The sequence below is a fragment of the Carcharodon carcharias genome, chromosome 25 (genome assembly GCF_017639515.1).
Source record: "Carcharodon carcharias isolate sCarCar2 chromosome 25, sCarCar2.pri, whole genome shotgun sequence".
NCBI classification, from domain to species: domain Eukaryota; kingdom Metazoa; phylum Chordata; class Chondrichthyes; order Lamniformes; family Lamnidae; genus Carcharodon; species Carcharodon carcharias.
The window spans coordinates 47,873,788-47,889,926 of NC_054491.1; the positions used below are offsets into that span (position 1 = coordinate 47,873,788).

At 43.4% G+C, this 16,139-nt stretch overlaps 1 protein-coding gene across 4 annotated transcripts in view; it reads left to right on the forward strand.

Annotated features, from left to right (window-relative positions):
- Window positions 1-16,139, forward strand: part of nfrkb (nuclear factor related to kappaB binding protein) — a 106,254-nt gene that overhangs the window by 59,966 nt on the left and 30,149 nt on the right. For all 4 annotated transcript variants that reach the window (XM_041174201.1, XM_041174202.1, XM_041174203.1 and 1 more), the window contains exons 16-19: window positions 4,951-5,125; window positions 6,101-6,207; window positions 6,614-6,737; window positions 14,272-14,351. In XM_041174201.1, coding sequence (XP_041030135.1) covers window positions 4,951-5,125; window positions 6,101-6,207; window positions 6,614-6,737; window positions 14,272-14,351 — 486 coding nt within the window. The remainder of the gene's footprint in view (window positions 1-4,950; window positions 5,126-6,100; window positions 6,208-6,613; window positions 6,738-14,271; window positions 14,352-16,139) is intronic.

Sequence of the window (16,139 nt, forward strand, 5' to 3'; positions counted from 1 at the left end):
CAATGCTCTCATGGTTAATCTTTGACTTCAACTCCACTTTCCAGCCTGCTCCCCCATCCCGTGATTCCTTGAGAGACCAAAAATCTGTCTATCTCATCCTCAGATATATTCTATGATGGAGTATCCACAACCCTCTGGGGTGTAAAATTCTAAAGATTCACAACTCCTTGAGTTAAGAAATTTCTCCTCATCTCAGTTCAAAATGATTGTCCCTTAATCCTGATATTGTTTCCCTGTGTTCTGGATTCCCAAAGAAAACAACCTCTCAATGTCTACCTCTTTCAGTCCCCTTCAGGATTTTGTATGTTCCAATGAGATCATTCTAATAAACTTAAGAGAATATAGCCCCAGTTTATTCAGCCTCTCCTCATAGGACAACACTGTCACCCCAGGGAGCAATCTAGTGAACATTTGCTGTGCTGCCTCCAATGCAAGTATATCCTTCCTTAAATATGGAGACCAAAAGTGCGCACAGCATTCCAGCTGTGGTTTCACCAAAGCCTTGTACAATTGTAGCAAGACTTCTTCATTCTTATATTCCAATCCCTTTGCAAGGCCAACATGCCATTTGCTTTCTTAATTGCTTGCTGTACCTGTCCCTCTGAACATCAACATTTACAAGTTTCACATCTTTTAAAAATGATTCTGCTTTTCCCTTCTTGGAACCAAAGTGAATAAACTAACATTTCTCCACCCCTCCCCAGTTATATCTATTTGCATCTCTATTTGCCCATTCACTTAGCCTGCCTGTATCTCTTTTCAGCCTCTTTGTGACCTCCTCACAGCTTCCATTCACACCTGGTTTTGTATCATCAGCAAATTTAGATACATTACTCCCTGTCTCTTTGTCTAAGTCATTTATATAGATTATAAATAGCTGAGGCTGGCGCACTGACCCTTCCAGCACTTCACTAGCCATGAACAACTAACTGGAGGAGGAGGCTCCACAAATGTCCCCATCCTCAATGATGAGGGAGCCCAGCACAGTATAAAAGATAAGGCTGAAGCATTTGTAGCCACCTTTAGCCAGAAATGCCAAGTGGATAATCCATCTCAGCCCTTCCTGGGGTCCTCAGCATCATAGATACCAGTCTTCAGCCAATTTGATTTACTCCGCGTGATATCAAGAAACAGCTGAAGGCACTGGATACAGCCAAGGTGATGAGCCCTGACAACATTCTGGCAATAGCATTGAAGAATTGTGCTGCAGAATTAGCCACGCCCCTAGCCAAGCTGTTCCAGTACAGCTACAACACTGGCATCTACCCAGCTATGTGGAAAATTGCCCAGGTAGGTCCTGTCCACAAAAAAACAGAACAAGTGCAATCCAGCCATTTACCGTCCCATCAGTCTACTCTCGGTCATCAGCAAAGTGGTGGAAAGTGTCATCAACAGTGCTATCAAGAGACAGTTACTCAACAATAACCTGCTCACTGATGCTCACTTTGGGTTCCGCCAAGGCCATTCAGCTCCTTATTGTAGTCTCAGTCCAAACATAAGCAAAAGAGCTGAACTTAAGAGGTGAGAGTGACTGCCTTTGATATCAAGGCAGGATTTGACCGTGTGTGACATCAAGGAGCCCTGGCAAAACTTGAGTCAATGGGAATCAGGGAGAAAACTCTCCGCTGCTTGGAGTCATACCTAGCACAAAGGAAGATGCCTGTGAGAGGTCAGTCATCTCATCTGCAAGACATCACTGCAGAAGTTCCTCAGGGTAGTGTCCTAGGCCCAACCATCTTCAGCTGCTTCACCTTCCCTCCATCATAAGGTTAGAAGTGGGGACGCTCGCTGATGATTGTACAATGTTCAGCACCATTTGCTATTCAGATACTGAAACAGTCTGTGTCCACATGCAGCAAGACCTAGATAATATTCAGGCTTGAGCTGATAAGTGGCAAGTAACATTCACTCCATACAAGTGCCAGGCAATGGCCAGCTCTAAGAAGAGAGATTCTAAACATCTCCCCATAACATTCAATGGCATTACTATCGCTGAATCTCCTCCCATTAACATTCTGGAGGTTACTATTGACCAGAAACTGAGCTGGACCAGCTATATAAATACTCTGGCTACAGGAGCAGGTCAGAGGCTGGGAATTCTGTGGCAAGTAAATCACCACCTGACTCCCTAAAGCTTGTCCACCATCTACAAGTCACAAATCAGGAGTGTGATGGCATATGGTCCACTTGCCTGGATGAGCGCAGCTCTAACAGCAATCAAGTTCAACAGCAATCAAGTTCAGCACCATCCAGACAAAGCAGTCACTTGATTGGCACCACATCCACCACCTTCAGCGTTTATTCCCTCTACCACCGATGCACAGTGGCACCAATGTCTACCATCTGCAAGATGCACTGCAGCAGCTCACCAAAGTTTCTTTGACAGCACACCTTCCAAACCCACGACCTCCGCCACTTAGAAGGACAAGGGCAGCAGCTGCATGGGAACGCCACCATCTGCAAGTTTCCCACCAAGTCACACACCATCCTGACTTGGAAGTTTTTTGCTGTTCCTTAACTGTTGCTGGGTCATAACCCTGGAACTCCCTTCCTAACAGCACTGTGGATGTTTATACAAAACGTGGACTGCAGTGGTTCAAGAAGGCAGCTCACCACCACCATTAAGGGTAATTAGAGATGGGTAATAAATGCTGGCCTAGTCAGTGACACCCACATCCCATGAATAAATAAAAAATAATCTGCCTATTTGAGAGTACCCCATTTATCCCTACATGTTGCCTTCTGACTGTTAACCAGTCTTCCAAAATATATTACCCCCAACTCCATGAGCCTTTATCTTTTATACTAACCTTTGTGTGGCACCTTATTGAATGAATTTTGGAAATCCAGACATACTACAGCTACAACAAAAACAGAATTACCTGGAAAAACTCAGCAGGTCTGGCAGCATCGGCGGAGAAGAAAAGAGTTGACGTTTCGAGTCCTCATGACCCTTCGACAGAACTGGACTCGAACGCAAGTTCTGTCGAAGGGTCATGAGGACTCGAAACGTCAACTCTTCTTCTCCGCCGATGCTGCCAGACCTGCTGAGTTTTTCCAGGTAATTCTGTTTTTGTTTTGGATTTCCAGCATCCGCAGTTTTTTTGTTTTTATACTACAGCTACTGGTTCCTTTTATCTACCACACCAGTTACATCCTCAAAAAACTCTGACAAGTTTGTCAAACACAATTTCCCTTTCATGAAGCCTGTTGACTTTGTCTGATCATACTATGATTTTCTGAGCGCATTATTAAAACTTCCTTAACAATAGATTCCAGCACTTATCCTGATGACTAATATCAGGCTAACCGGCCTGTGGTTCTCAGTTTTTTTCTCCCTCCTTTTTTAAATAACTGTGTTGCATTTGCTAATTTCCAATCTGCTAGGACCGTTGCAGTTTCTAGGGAATTTTGGAAAATCATAGCCAGTGCATCCACCATTTCTGCAGCTATCTCTTTTAGAATGTCGGCCATCAAGTCCTGGGGCTTTGTTAGATTTTAGTCCCTCAAACTTCTTTAATATTTTTTCCACTGATGTTAAATACCTTAATTTCCTCACTCTCTAGCCCCTAGATTACCCTTTATTTCTGGTATGCAACTACAATGAAGGGAGACACAAAATATTAATTCAGTGTCTCTGCCATTTCCTCAATCTCCATGATTTCTTCTGCCCCTGTCTCTATGGGACCAATGTTTACTTTAGCTCTTCCCTTCCATTTTATATACCTGTGAAAGCTCTTACATCTGTTTTTATATTCCTGGCTAGTTTGTTCTTGTATACAGTTTTTTCCCTTTTGATCAACTACTGTTCTTTGCAAGATTATAAACCTCTTTTTTTAATCTAATACTATCCTTAACCTTTTTAGTAAACCGCAGATGGAACTTTCTTTTAGGTTTTGTTTCTTAGTTGAATATATTTGGTTGAACATTTTGAATTGTTTCTTTAAATGTTTCACATTTTTTATTTACTATCATATCTTGTAGTCTATTTATCCGATTACCTTAGCCAGCTCTCCACTCATACCTATGTAATTGCCTTTGTTTTAGATTAAGGTTCTTGTTTGGGACTTGAATATGTTGCTCTCAAACTTAGTATGGAATTTTCAATTGTCATATGATCATTGTTTCCCAGAGGAGCTTTTACAATGAGACTACTAATTAATTCTGCCTCATTGCACAATGCCCGACCTAAAATAGTTTTACCCCTAGTTGGTTCCACAGTGTATTGCTCCAAGAAATTATCACATAAGCTTCCGACAAACTCATCTTCTAGACCACCTTTGCAATTTGTTTGGCCTAGTCTATATGAAGAATAATGAAATCTGTGTGATCAGTCTGACTCAGGCAAGTTGTACAACTGAATTCAATAAAAACCTGGAACCAGAAAACAGCTGCTGCATTGTTGTAAAACCCAATGGTTCACACAATTCAGGGAAGGGAATAATTGGCCAGTCCTGACCTGATGTAAATGTGACTGTAATCCTAACCAAGGGCAACTAAGGATGGGCAATAAATGCAGTCTTTCCACAATGCCTGTAGTCTAAGAAGAGAAAGGTGAAATCTCTGTTGTTTAGATGCAAAGCTGCACCTTCTAGCTGCTTGGATCTGTCTCCAGGGCTGAAGTTGGTGGCAGCTCCTTTACTGGAGGGATATGGGGGGTGGTTTGAGCTGGAGAGTATTCCGACATTACTGCTTTTCAATTGACAGGCTGGGGGAAGTTTTCCTTTAAAGTGTATAAAACCCCACGCTACACTTGTGGATCTTACTGCAAAGCAGGTTGTGGAGACCTCTGTTTGCAGCTAGCAAACCCTGCTCAGTGTCCAGGAGATGGACATTCTTATGTTTCATTTGTTCTATAAACCTGGAGGGGGATTTCTAAGCTTATTTTAGCCTGTGTTATTGAGCAGTATGTCATGGACTACAGCAAATAGTTTGCGGTTCTTTCCACAGGAGCGGCAGCGATACAGCCAGCCCCACAAAGCCTTTACCTTCCGCATGCATGGCTTTGACTCTGTTGTGGGCCCGGTAAAGGGAGTGTTTGACAAGGACCCTTCTCTCAACAAGGCACGCGAACATTCTCTGCTGCGATCCGATAGGCCAGCCTACGTCACCATTCTGTCACTGGGTGAGATTCTGACACGAAATTTCAAAATTCGAGATTAGGTAAAGAAGTTGAGCAGATTGGTTTTTATATAAATTTAATTTCCAAACAATCCTTCAAAGTTTATAGAAAATACACTCTGTCCAGTATCAAATGGAAGGAAAATTCAGAAATGGATTAGAAAACTAGATATCTGTCCTGAGTTAATGCACCCTTGAACAGAGTGCCCCCACCCCTCCCCCTCCACCTGCTCCCAGCTGCCTTGGGGTAGAGGGGGTGCAGGTTGTATAAGTATTTGGCTTGGGACTGAGTCACTTTGAGCAGTCTCTGCTAACGTCCCCTCCAGTGCTGTGTGTGTGTGCATAAGCTGAGGGCCGGAGATTGTGTTTGGTTTTGAGGGCCAGTGGGGTTGAAATTATTTCTCCAGGTCTTCTCTCTCTGCTGAGGGCTCTAATTTGTGCCAGTAAATGGGTTGAGGGAAAAGGAAGGGATGGGGTGTAGGGGCATGTGTACCTGGGGAGATGTGCAGCAGCTGGGTTGGATAAAACCTTCACTAGCACTGATTCATTGTGTTGCCTAAATGTGAATAAGGTGAGTATGATCTTCAAATCTGAACTAAAAGCTGACCATGAATGAAATGGCAGTAACTCTGTCGTCACCTGTGAGAGGAGACAGATTGACATTTTGGTGCCAGTTCTGATAGAGAGCCTTTGCCCCACACACCAGCATAAGATACTGAATGCAGCAGTTTCTGTCTCTAGTGTGGTGTCTGGTGGAGACCCAGTATCTCAACTCTCATTTATATCACTGGGTTTGTACAAATGTCACCATATTGTGTGGAAAGAAGCTGGCATAAATTTTATATTATTCAGATGGTCTTTCTGTCCTCCAAACTCTTCAACATATATCTCACTCCCTCTGCCATTTCTGAGACTCTCTTTATAAGAATTGACTGTTTATTTAAATATCCTGTGTAACACAATGATTCGCCTCCCACAGTGCGAGATGCAGCTGCCCGTCTTCCAAATGGAGAAGGGACTCGTGCAGAGATCTGTGAGCTTCTGAAAGACTCTCAGTTCCTAGCTCCTGAGGTCACCAGTGCCCAGGTAAAGGAACTGGCCAGAATTGAAAAAGAACTGTGTTCTTAGCTTAAGTGAGTGATTGAAATATCAAGACAAACTCTGGGAAGAGGAAAAGGACTATGATTGTTTACACAGTGAAGAGGGATCTGTAATCATGTACATGGTGGAGGGGAGCTGTGATTATGTAAAGGGTGGAGACTGGTGTAGGAGAAGGAGGTATGGGGAGTCATTGCACCCTATAAGCAGGTGTGTAAGTTTTAATGTGTGTGGTGGTTAATAAAATGGACAGTGGAGAATCATGTAGAATTGAAGAGCTGTAACTGCTGAGATTATGTTACCTCACTGAAAGAAGCTGCCCCTGCACGGAACTCAGCATTGGTCTTATATCTCAGCCTCTCGATTCCATACAGCCTCCAATATTTTCTTACAGATTAACACTGTTGTGAGTGGGGCTCTGGACAGGCTACACTATGAGAAAGATCCCTGTGTGAAATATGATATTGGGCGCAAGCTGTGGATCTATTTGCACCGGAACCGGAGTGAGGAGGAATTTGGTGAGTCCATTGTTAATTAGGTTATTTACCCTGCTGCTGGTTCTCAATCAGGAGCAGGTGTGTGTGGGTGGGTGTGTGGGTGTGTATGTGTGTGTGTGTGGAGGGGGTTGTGTGTGTGTGGGTGTGTATGTGTGTGTGTGGAGGGGGTTGTGTGTGTGTGGGTGTGTATGTGTGTGTGTGTGGGTGTGTATGTGTGTGTGTGGAGGGGGTTGTATGTGTGTGGGTGGGTGGGTGGGTGTGTGTGTGGGTGTGTATGTGTGTGTGTGTGGAGGGGGTTGTATGTGTGTGGGTGGGTGTATGTGTGTGGGTGGAGGGGGTTGTATGTGTGTGGGTGGGTGTATGTGTGTGGGTGGGTGTATGTGTGTGGGTGGGTGTATGTGTGTGGGTGGGTGTATGTGGGTGGGTGTATGTGGGTGTGTGGGTGTGTGGGTGGGTGTGTGGGTGTGTGGGTGGGTGTGTGGGTGGGTGGGTGTGTGGGTGGGTGTGTGGGTGTGTGGGTGTGTGGGTGTGTGTGTGTGTGGAGGGGGTTGTGTGTGTGTGGGTGTGTATGTGGGTGGGTGGGTGTGTGTGTGGGTGTGTATGTGTGAGTGTGGAGGGGGTTGTGTGTGGGTGGGTGGGTGTGTGGGTGGGTGTGGGTGGGTGTGTGGGTGGGTGTGTGGAGGGGGTTGTGGGTGTGTATGTGTGTGGGTGTGTGTGTGTGACCTGTTGAATCCATCCATCTTATGGGGATAATGAAAGATGAGAGAGGGCCCAACCCTGATTATCATCCAGTGATGTTGCTGGACAGTGAGGAGGTGGACGGGGAGAGCATTCAAGTTCCACTCCAGAAACATGGGCACAAATTCTAGGCTGGAACTCCAGTCCTGCCCTCTCAGATCCCATGGCACAAAGAAGAACAGAATAGTTCATCCTGTTGTCCTAGCCAATATTTATCCTGCAGCCAGCACTATGTTTAAGCAAAATACAAATTATTGCTCACTTACCTCTGCTATTTGTGGCAGCTTCCTGAGTATAAATTGGGTTCTGTGTCTCCTACATTAGAGCAATGATTACATTTCAAAAGTACTTCATTGACTGCTCAGCACTTTGGAACATCCTAAAGTTGTGAAATGCAACTCTTTTTTTAACCTTCAGATCATTGTCAGCACTGTTCACAAAAGTCCTTATGGTAGTGATTCTGCTCGTGCTATGGTACCTGAATGCCCACTTGTGCTATGAGTACGAACTCATCAGTGCTTCCTCTTAACTCCACACTTGCAGGAAACTGAAGCATTTGAGTTTTGAATTTACTGGATAGATTGAATTTTCTTGTAGATTGAAAGAATCAGCAACTTCACCGGAAATTCTGGGTCCTGTCTGGTGTTTGTTCAGAAATCCATTTTGTTCAACATCAGTCCTGTGCTCGCTGACCAATATTGGCACTTGGTCCACTAGTGCCTCAGAATTAAAATTCTCATTCTTATCTTCAAACCCTCCCATAGACTTCCCCTTCCTTATTTCCACCCTGATCCAGTTCTACATCTGTGCTCCTCCAATTTTGGTCTTTTGTGCATCCCCAATTTTAAACATTCACCATTGACAGGCCACGCTTTCAGCTGCCAAGGCTCTAAGCTCTGGAATCCCCTCCCTCCACCTCTCTCCCTCCTTAAACCTACCTCTTTGACAAGGTTTTGATCACTTGTCTGGATATCTCCTTTGGTTTGGCACCAGTTTTCATGTATGAGATAATGCTGTTCTGAAGCAGGATGAGTCATTTGAATATATTAGGTTAGCAACCTTCCATCTGCAAGAGATGATGGGAATGCAGCCTCAGAACTGGTGAGGTCAGATAAGATCATCACTTTTTTTGATGGCTGAACAAACCAATTCTGGAAAGGCCAAGTTTGTCACAGGTGCTGTATGTGAAGTTGTCCCTTGCTAGTGATGCAGGGTGACCTCTACTGATACCTTTTTTTGCAGGGCTGGTGACTGCATTGGAGCTTCTGAAACCGCATGTCGTGGTGGTGGTGAATTCTTGCCCATCACTGGTATCGCCATTTGCATCAATCATCAGCTAGTGTTTCCCACTTGTCATGACTGATGTTGAGGGCTTTCATGTCACTTTTGACAGCATCCTTGAATTGGAGCTTTGAGCACCGTGGTCTCTTGGCACGGGCTGCCTCTCCATATAGCATACCATTGGGGATGTAGCCATCTTCCATCCTGTGCACATGCCCAAGCCAGTGAAGTCTTCTTTGCTTGATTAGCAGTAGCATACTTGGCATGTAGGACAAGTGCACAGGAAGAATTAATGGGAGCTTCTAAGAAAGGTGATTTTAATCTCCATATAGATTAAATGAATCAGATTGGTAAAGGTAGTCTGAAATATGAGTTCATGGTGTGTTTTCAGTGCAGCACACTCCAGAGACAACCAAAGAGCAGGTTATTCTAGACCTAGTAATGTGCAATGAGCCAGGATTAATTGTTGACCCCAGAGTGAAGGAGCCTCTAGGTAGCAGTAATCATAACGTGATTGAATTGCGTGTTCAGTTTGAGGAAGAGATGATTAGAGATGTGAAGACTGAGCTGGCTAAGGTGAAATAGGTTAAGGGGTAGGTCAGTAGAAATGCACAGGCAGACATTTAAGGGGATATTTCATAACGTTCAGCAAAGATACGTTCCAGTGAGAAAGGAAGACTCTAGGAGACAAATGCATCATCCGTGGCTAACTAAAAAATTAAATATAATGGCAAATTGAAAGAAAAAGTGTACAATTCCGCGAAGATTAATGGTAGCTCAGAAGATTGAACAGAATTTAAAAACAAGCAAAGAACGATGAAAAAATTAATGAGAGAGAAATTAGAGTATGAGAGAAAGCTAGCTAGAAGTATTAAGAACAGGTATTAAGAGTTTCCACAAGGATTTAACAAGGATAAGAGTAGCTAAAGTGAGTGTGGGTCCTTTAGAGAGTGAGTCTGAGGAATTAATAATGGGAAATAAGGAAGCATTTTGTGTCTGTCTTCACTGTAAGAAGACACAAATAACATCCCAAAAATACTTGTAAATCAAGAGGTGAAAGGGAAGGAGGAACTTAAAATAATTAGAATCACCAGGGAAAGGGTACTGAGAAAACTATTAGATCTAAAGGCTGACAAGTCACCAGGGCCTGAAGGACTTCATCCTAAGGTCCGAAAAGAAGTGGCTGCAGAGATAATAGATGAATTGATTTTAATTTTCCAAATTCACCTTGATTCTGGAAAGGCCCCATCAGATTGGAAAATAGCAAACATAACGCCTCTATTCAAGAAAGGAAAGATACAGAAAGCAGGTAACTACAGGCCAATTAACCTGTCATAGGGAAAATGCTGGAATCCATTATTAAGGAGATTATAGTGGACCACTTAGAAAATCTTAATTCAATTGGGCAGAGTCAGCATGGTTTTGCGAAAGAGAAATCATGTTTGACTATTTTATTAGAGTTCTTTGAAGAAGTAACATGTAACATGGATAAAGGGGAACCTGTAGTTGTGATGTACTTGCATTTCCAACAGACTTTTGCCATAGCAAAGGTTAATGTGCAAAGTAAGTACTCATGGTGTAGGGGGTAACGTATCCTCATTGAAAGAGGATTGGTTGACTAACAGGAAGTTAGGAGTAGGGATAAATGAGTCATCTCAGGTTGGTAAACTGTAACAAGTGGAGTGCTACAAGGACTTCCTGGGCCTTCAGCTATTTACAATCTATATCAGGGACTTGGATGAAGGGACCAAATGTATGATTGCTAAATTTGCTGATGACACAAGGATAGGTTAGAAGGTAAATTGCAAGGAGGACAGTGGAGAACTTCAAAAGGACATAGACAAGTTGGTGGGGTGGGCAGATAGGTGGAAGATGAAGTTCAGTGTGGAGAAGCGTGAGGTGATGCATTTTGGTAGGAAGAACATGGACAGACAACATAAAATATGGGGTGAAATTTTGAAGGAGAAAGACTTGGATGTATGTGTATATAGATCATTGAAGCTGGCAGGACAGGGTGACAAAGCAGTTAATTAAGCATATAGTATCCTGGGCTTGACTAATATGGGCATAGAGTAAAAGAGCAGGGAGGTTATACTGAATTTATATAAGACTCGTTAGACCTCAGCTGGAGTATCGTGTGCAGTTCTGGGTGCCACGTTATAGGAAGAATGTGAACACGTTGGAGAGAGTGCAGAAGAGGTTTACAAGAATGGTTCCAGAGATGAGAAACTTCAGTTGTGAAGATGGATTTGAGAGGTTGGGACTGTTCTCCTTGGAGAGAAGAAGGCTGAGAGGAGATTTGATAGAGATGCTCAAAATCATGACAGGGCTGGACAGAGTAAATAGGGAGAAGCTGTTCCGCTTGTAAAAGGATCGAGAATGAAAGAGCACAGATTTAAAGAGATCTGCAATGATTTCTGTGCTCCTATAAGCTTCAGAAACTTGGGCAACCTACAACGATAGAGAAGTGCCACCAATGGATCTTTGCAAGATCCTCCAAATCCAATGGCAGGGAAGGTGATCCAACAGCAGCGCCCTCTCCCAAGCCAACTTGCCTAGCATCAAGATGCTAATGACTCAAAACAAGCTCCGCTGGGCTGGACATTTAGCTCGAATGCCTGACACCAGACTCCCAAAGCAACTGCTCTATTCAGAACTTGATCACAGCAAGAGCCTCCGAGGAGGACAGCGGAAATGCCTGCAGATTGAGTATTGAACCGAGCAGCTATCTCAGAACCCATCAGACCAGAGGGACTGCCTAAAAGGAAGTGAAAGAAACAAAAGATGGAGAATGTTTAATTTTCTCACAATAATGGCCAGTTGTGTACCTATACCTCTAGTACTCGGAAGAAAAGAGACTCTGACCAGACTTCTTTCAAAAACTCAATGATTAATTTATTTTAAAACAAAACTTCTTTAAACATGTTGCAAGCGCTGGTTAACACACAATTGTAATCGGGAAGTATTAACTATCTATCTCTTCCTAAAGAATCCCCCCAGAGCTCCACACATGCCAACCGTCTTTCTGCAGAGATGGGCTTGTATTCCTTCTAAAAACCACCTTGACTATGTTTGCCCTGAGGCAGAAGATCTGCTTGGGGATTCTGTAATCATCCATGTGAGTGATTTGGCCTGCCCAGCTGCGTTGGATTTTGAGGGTGGCCTCCATGCTGTTGAGCTCAGCACAATGAAGGACCTGGTTGTGAGTTTTGTCCTGCAATCAAATTCTCATGTTGGATCTCAGATGTCTTTGGTGAAAGCGCTCAGAACTTTGATGTGGTGCCTATAGCAGATCCAGGACTACGTGCCATACAGTGGGGTGATGAGGACAGTGGCCTGATAGAGTTTGGTTTTAGTCTTCAGCTTAATGCCATGCTGCTTCCAGACACGATTATGGAGTCTGGATACGTGCACTGATATCTTCATCAATAGTTGCATCCCAAGCAAGCACACCACCAAGAAATGAGAATCTTTCTACACCCTTGAGAGTGGTGCCATCAATGGTTACGTCTGATGCTTCATAGTGTACATCTGGTGCTGGCTGAAGCATAACCTTGACCTTGGAGATATTGACTTGGAGACCAAACTTTTTGGCAGCACTCGAAAATAACTCGGCGATTCACATTAACTGCTCCTAGTACTTGGCTATGCTCTGTTAGTAAACAGTGTTGGTAACACTGACTCCTTTTGATGCACTTAACACAGGGCCAAAGAAAAGGGAGCTTTCTATTTCCTATGATTATTGCAAAGGGTTTTTTTATGGGTAGAAGGTTATTTGTAGCTAGGTGAAAACAGGAAATAGTGTAGCAATATTACAAAGACAAGACAGGGCTTCCTAAGTAGGAGAGCAAAATAATTGTAAGAAAGAGAAAGTATTGGAAAATGGGTGACTTTCAGGAATATCTTTATCAGTTTTTTTATTTGAAAATACTGCAAAAGTGCAGCTTTTTAAAGCTTACAGGCTTTTCTGTTTAACTCTTTTGTGAACTTGGACTGCCTTTAATGATCAACTGTTCCGGCTTTCTGCTGCAATGAGTTGATCCATGAATAAAGCTGCTTGGTGCTTTACCCTGTAATGAAAGTATGTGGAGTAAATGATTCAGCTGATCACTTGAAATGATGACCGAGTGTGTTAGAAATGCAAGAACAATAAGCAGATTTGTTTCAAAAATAGAAAATGCTGGGAAAACTCAGCATCTGTGGAGAGTGAAACAGAGTTAAAGTTTCGAGTCCGTATGACTTCTTCAGAACACCCCGGAACAGTTCCAGAGAAGAAACTGGGAAAACCCAATGTTAAAAAATGCCATGTCTGTCTGAACCTAATGCATTCAAATAATAGTCATGTTGCCTGATTATTGAACCATCATGATTGCTGGAACAATTCTATCCTCAAACTGTAATGTTCACCCCCTGCTTACCCTGAGCAACACAAAAGCAAAACACTGCAGATGGAGAGAAATAGAATTAATGTTTCAGATCTTACATCTCCACAGGTGCTGCAGACTTGCTGAGTATTTCCAGAATTTAACAGCTGATTTGGCAAATAGCGCCATTACTAACTGACGCAGCCCCTGCCTCTCCTCACCAATGACCTTCTCCGGTTAACTGTACTGGCGCAGACCCCTGATTAAAGACCAGCATGGGCCCCTCCAGTTAACCATAAGTTTGGTATTTCGAAGTAACAGATGCTTGGCTGGACCTGCTCCAGATTAATTTGGAATCATTAGGCAAGGGAATCTTGGGTCTTATATTTCATGCAGCTTTTGGATTACTTCTATTACATAGGATAAGGCAACACAAACAGGCTGTTCGACCCATCTATCCATGTTGGTCTTTTATTAGGTCACCCCCTCAGCCACCTTTTCTCAAAAGGAAAGATACCCAGCCTGTCGATCCTTCCCTGATTTTTGGTATCATTTTTGTACATCATCTCTGTATCCTCTCCAGTGCCTCCATGTCTTCTTTAGAAATGACTGGGATTTTGAATACTAAGTAAAATCTCAAAATCTGCTGATAATTGCAAACTTGCAGGTGTCGCAAACGGTGAGACAAATGGTCCCAGTTGGCTGCAACAGGACAAAGATAGAGGCTAGCAGAATGAGAAAATCAGTGGCAGATGAAATTTAATAGAGAAGTGATGTGTTTTGGCAGAAGGGGTGAGTAGAGGCAATATGGACTAAACGGCACAGTTCTAAAAAGTGCACAGGGACAGAAGGCTGCTCCATTCTTCAAGGCACCGACTCCACTGGGAAATTGACTGAGTGCCAGGAACCCCAGTCCCTCAGCAACTGGCCATTACTCAAGAATGTGAGCACTTTCCCACCTGCGCTGCCCTTCTCCTTACCAAGCCCACACTGTCATTCCTGACAGGTTGCCAAGGATACTGGTGATCACCAGTGAAACCTATTGTATTCTTGATAGTTTTCTATTCTTGATAGTTCTCAAATAACTTAACTTCAGGATGATTAACGACACCCTAGTGTCACTGGTGAACAGACACTGAGGTCTAACTCATTCTCCATCTTGATTATTGCAGAACGAATTCACCAGGCCCAGGCTGCAGCGGCTAAAGCCAAGAAGGCGTTGCAACAGAAACCTAAGCTGACAACCAAGATCGTGAGTATTATTTACTCAGGAACTGAGAGAATTCCTGGCATCCCCCCACCCTCCACACCGAATCGGAGTTCAAGGGTTAGGACCATCACACTTGGTTTGTTGTATGATTTGTTGGTACGCGTGCTTTCCCTTGCTCAGGTGACTTTCCCTTTCCTGAGAGTGGCAGCTGGCCTCCATTAAGCACTTGTTAACATCACAGCCCAATCAGCACAAGCATACGAACATATGAACGCTTGGCCTAAATAGCCAAGTGGTTATGGTACTGGGCTTATAACCCCAATATCAAGAGTTCAAATCTCACAATGGCAAACTATGAAACAATGTAACTTCATCTGAATAGGTACAGATGGAAACGTGTTTGTACTCGAAAGAGTTATGAACATTGGGAAAATGTTGGAGTCAGTTATAAAGGATGCAATAGCAGAGCATTTAGAAACACATAATCTAATCAAGCAGAGTCAGCATGGCTTCATGAAGGGGAAATCATGCCTAACCAATTTATTAGAATTCTTTGAGGAGGTAACACGCAGGACAGATAAAGGGGAACCAGTAGATGTAATATATTTGGATTTTCAAGATGTTTAATAAGGTACCGCACATAAGGCTACTTAATAAGAAAAGAGCCCATGGCGTTGTGGGTAGTATATTAGCATGGATAGAAGATTGGCTAACTGATAGAAGACAGAGTTGGGATAAGGGGGGCAATTTTGGGATGGCAACCTGTAACTAGTGGAGTGCCACAGTGATCAGTGCTGGGGCCTCAATTATTTACTATCTATTAATGACTTAGATGAGGGAGTGAATATACTATCACCAAGTTTGTGGATGGCACAAAAGTAGGTAGGAAGGCAAGTGGTGAGGATGACACTAAGTCTACAGAGGGATATAGACAGGTTAAGTGAGCGGGCAAAAACTTGGTAGATAGAATATAATGTGAGAAAATGTGAGGTTATGCAGTTGGGCAGGAAGAATAGAGGAGCGGAATGTTATTTAAAAGGAGAAAGACCACAGAAAGCTGCAGCACAGAGGGATTTGGGAGTCCTTGTGTATGAATCCCAAAAAGCTAACATACAAGCTCAACAGGTAATAGGGAAGGCAAATTGAATATCGGCCTTTATTTCAAAGGGAATGTGGAGTATAAAAATAGGGAAGTCTTGCTAAAACTATACAAGGCACTAGTTAGACCATACCTAGAATACTGTGAGCAATGTTGGTCCCCTTATCTAAGGAAAGATATACTCTCATTGGAGGCAGTCCAGAGAAGGTTCACTCGGTTGATCCCGGGTATGGAGGGATTTTCTTATGATGAGAAATTAGGTAGGTTAGGCCTGTACTCATTAGAGTTTAGAAGAATGAGAGGCAACCTTATTGAAACATATAGGATTCTTAGGGGGCTTGACAGAGTTGGTGCTGAGAGGTTGTTTCCCCTTGTGGGAGAGTCTAGAACTAGAGGGCAGAATCTCAGAGTAAGGGGGGGCTCCCATTTAAAACAGAGATGAGGAGGAATTTCTTTTCTGAGGCTAGTGAATCTGTGGAATTCTTTACCACACAGGGCTGTAGAGGCTGGGCCATTAAGTATATGCAAGGCTGAAATAGACAGATTTTTAATCAGTAAAGGCATCAAGGGTTATGGGGAAAAGGTAGGAAAGTGGAGTTGAAGATTATCAGATCAGCCATGATCTCATTGAATGACAGAGCAGACTCGATGGGCCGAATGGCCTACTTCTGTTCATACGTCTTAGGAGACAAGGAGCAGGAGTAGGCCATTCGGCCCCTCAAGCCTGATCT